At 58.4% G+C, this 1,937-nt stretch overlaps 1 protein-coding gene across 1 annotated transcript in view; it reads left to right on the top strand.

Moving 5' to 3' along the window:
* Positions 1 to 1,937, top strand: part of EMH_0039630 (uncharacterized protein) — a gene marked incomplete at both ends in the record, with an annotated part of 6,269 nt that overhangs the window by 3,872 nt on the left and 460 nt on the right. The window contains one exon of the mRNA XM_013495421.1: positions 3 to 1,615. Within this exon, the coding sequence (XP_013350875.1) occupies positions 3 to 1,615 (1,613 nt within the window). The remainder of the gene's footprint in view (positions 1 to 2; positions 1,616 to 1,937) is intronic.

Genomic DNA, 1,937 nt, shown 5'->3' with positions numbered 1-1,937 from the left:
ATGCATGGGAATGCTGGGTGCTGCTGCGGGAGGTGCACCGGTCGGCAGCAGCAGCAGCAGCAGCAGCAGCAGCAGCACATGCGCATGCACAAGCTTTCCGTTCATCGCTATATGAGACTGTTGCTGCTTCGCTTGGGCGAGCTGAAGAGACAAACGCCAAAGCAGCAGCAGCAGCAGCAGCGGCAACTGCAGCAGCAGCATCGCTGCTACCTCTTCCAGTAGCAGCCCCAACAACAACAGCGCCAGCAGCAGCAGAAGCAGCAGCAGCAGCAGCAGCAGCAGCTCAACCGAAGCCGCTGCTGAAAGGCGGCCGCCGGGGTCAATGCAGTAGAGGGCCCCACCCTAACCCCCAACGCAGCTGTGCTGCTGCTGCTGCTGCTGTTTCCCACTGCAGCGCAGCAGCAGCAGCAACAGCAGCAGAGGCAGAAACAGCAGCGGGGGCAACAGAAACCGCAGCAGGTCCCGAAGCAGCAGCAGCTGCTGCTGCTGCTACTGTTGCTGCTTCGTCATCAGTTCCTGCTGCAGCAAACGGAGCTACTGCTGCAGTGCTGCAGACAGCTTTGGGGGGATTTCAATATAATAAAACACTTAACTCCGTAGAAAACAAAAACACAGAAGTGCAGCAGAACAGCTGCAGCAGCAGCAGCAGCAGCAGCAACAGCAGCAGCAGCAGCAGCAGAATGAAGGATGATGGCCCCAGCGGTCCTCTCTCAACCCTCACAGGCTACTCGTTGCATCTACACCAGCAGCAGCAAATACTGCAGCAGCAGCAGCAAATGCTGCAGCAGCAGCAGCAAACACTGCAACAACTGCAACCAGCGCAGCAAATGCATGCATGCCCGCTGCAGATGGGGCCGCAGCAGCAGCAGCAGCAACATCTCCTGTTACAACAGCAACTACAGCAGCAGCTGTTGCAGCAGCAGCAGCAACACCCAGAGATGCAGCAGCTGCAGCAGCTGCAGCGGCTGCAGCAACTGCAAGGCCAGCAGCAGCTGTTATACCCGCAGGAGCAGCAACAGCAACTGGGTGAAGGTCTTTGCAGCGAGTCACAGAGCGCAGCATCTCCAGCAGCAACGCCAGCAGCAGCAGCAGCAGCAGCAGCAGCGGCAGCAGCAGCAGCAGCAGCAGGGACAAGAACGCATGCGCCGTCAACAGCATTCGCTCAGTATGGCGGCTTTGGCGGAAACAATTGCTGCATGCGGGAGGCCCCCTGTGTATCGATGTTTAATGTTGCTGCAGCACAGCAGCAACAGCAGCAGCAGCAGCAGCAGCAACAGCAACAGCAGCTGCTGCAGCGACAGCTTCTTGCTGCAGCAGCTGATGCTGGCACCCAGCAGCAGCAGGTTCTGTGGGCACAGCCCAGCTGCACCTTCTCATCGAAGAAGCAGCAAATGCAGCAGCAGATGCAGCACCGACTGCAACTGCAGCAGAAGATACAGCAGCAGATGCAGCAGCTGCAGCAACAGCAGCACGAGCACCCTAACCCCTTTCAGCAGCTGAATGTGCCGCTTCCACATGAAGCACATGAGCAGCCAAGGCAGGGCCAGCAGCAGCAGCAACAGCAGCAGCAGCAGCAGCAGCAGCAACAGCAGCAGCCGCAATCAAATGCTTCCATGTGGGGCGGAGCGAATTCGGGGCTTGGCTGCAGCGCGTTGCTGCCTAATTGTTGCGATCACCGCTTAGAACATTCTGCTGCTGCTGCTGCTGCAGCAACAGCAGCAGCAGCAGCAGCAGCAGCAACGAGTGGTGAGCAGCAGCAGAGGAAGACGAAGAAAGACGGCTCAAATGCTGCTCCTGTCTGCCGCGTTTATCTGCAGAAACGCGAAATGAAGCTTCCAGGCCTCAAGGCAGCAGCAGCAACAGCTGTTGCTGCTGCTGGTGCTGCTGCTGGTGCTGCTGCTGGGAGACAGACACGGGAAAGAGGAATGAAAGCGAAG

Source organism: Eimeria mitis, genomic scaffold (genome assembly GCF_000499745.2).
Source record: "Eimeria mitis Houghton genomic scaffold, Emh_scaff1566, whole genome shotgun sequence".
Classification (NCBI taxonomy): domain Eukaryota; phylum Apicomplexa; class Conoidasida; order Eucoccidiorida; family Eimeriidae; genus Eimeria; species Eimeria mitis.
The sequence above is the reverse complement of the archived record's forward strand: the minus strand, read 5'-3'. Positions and strand labels throughout refer to the sequence as shown.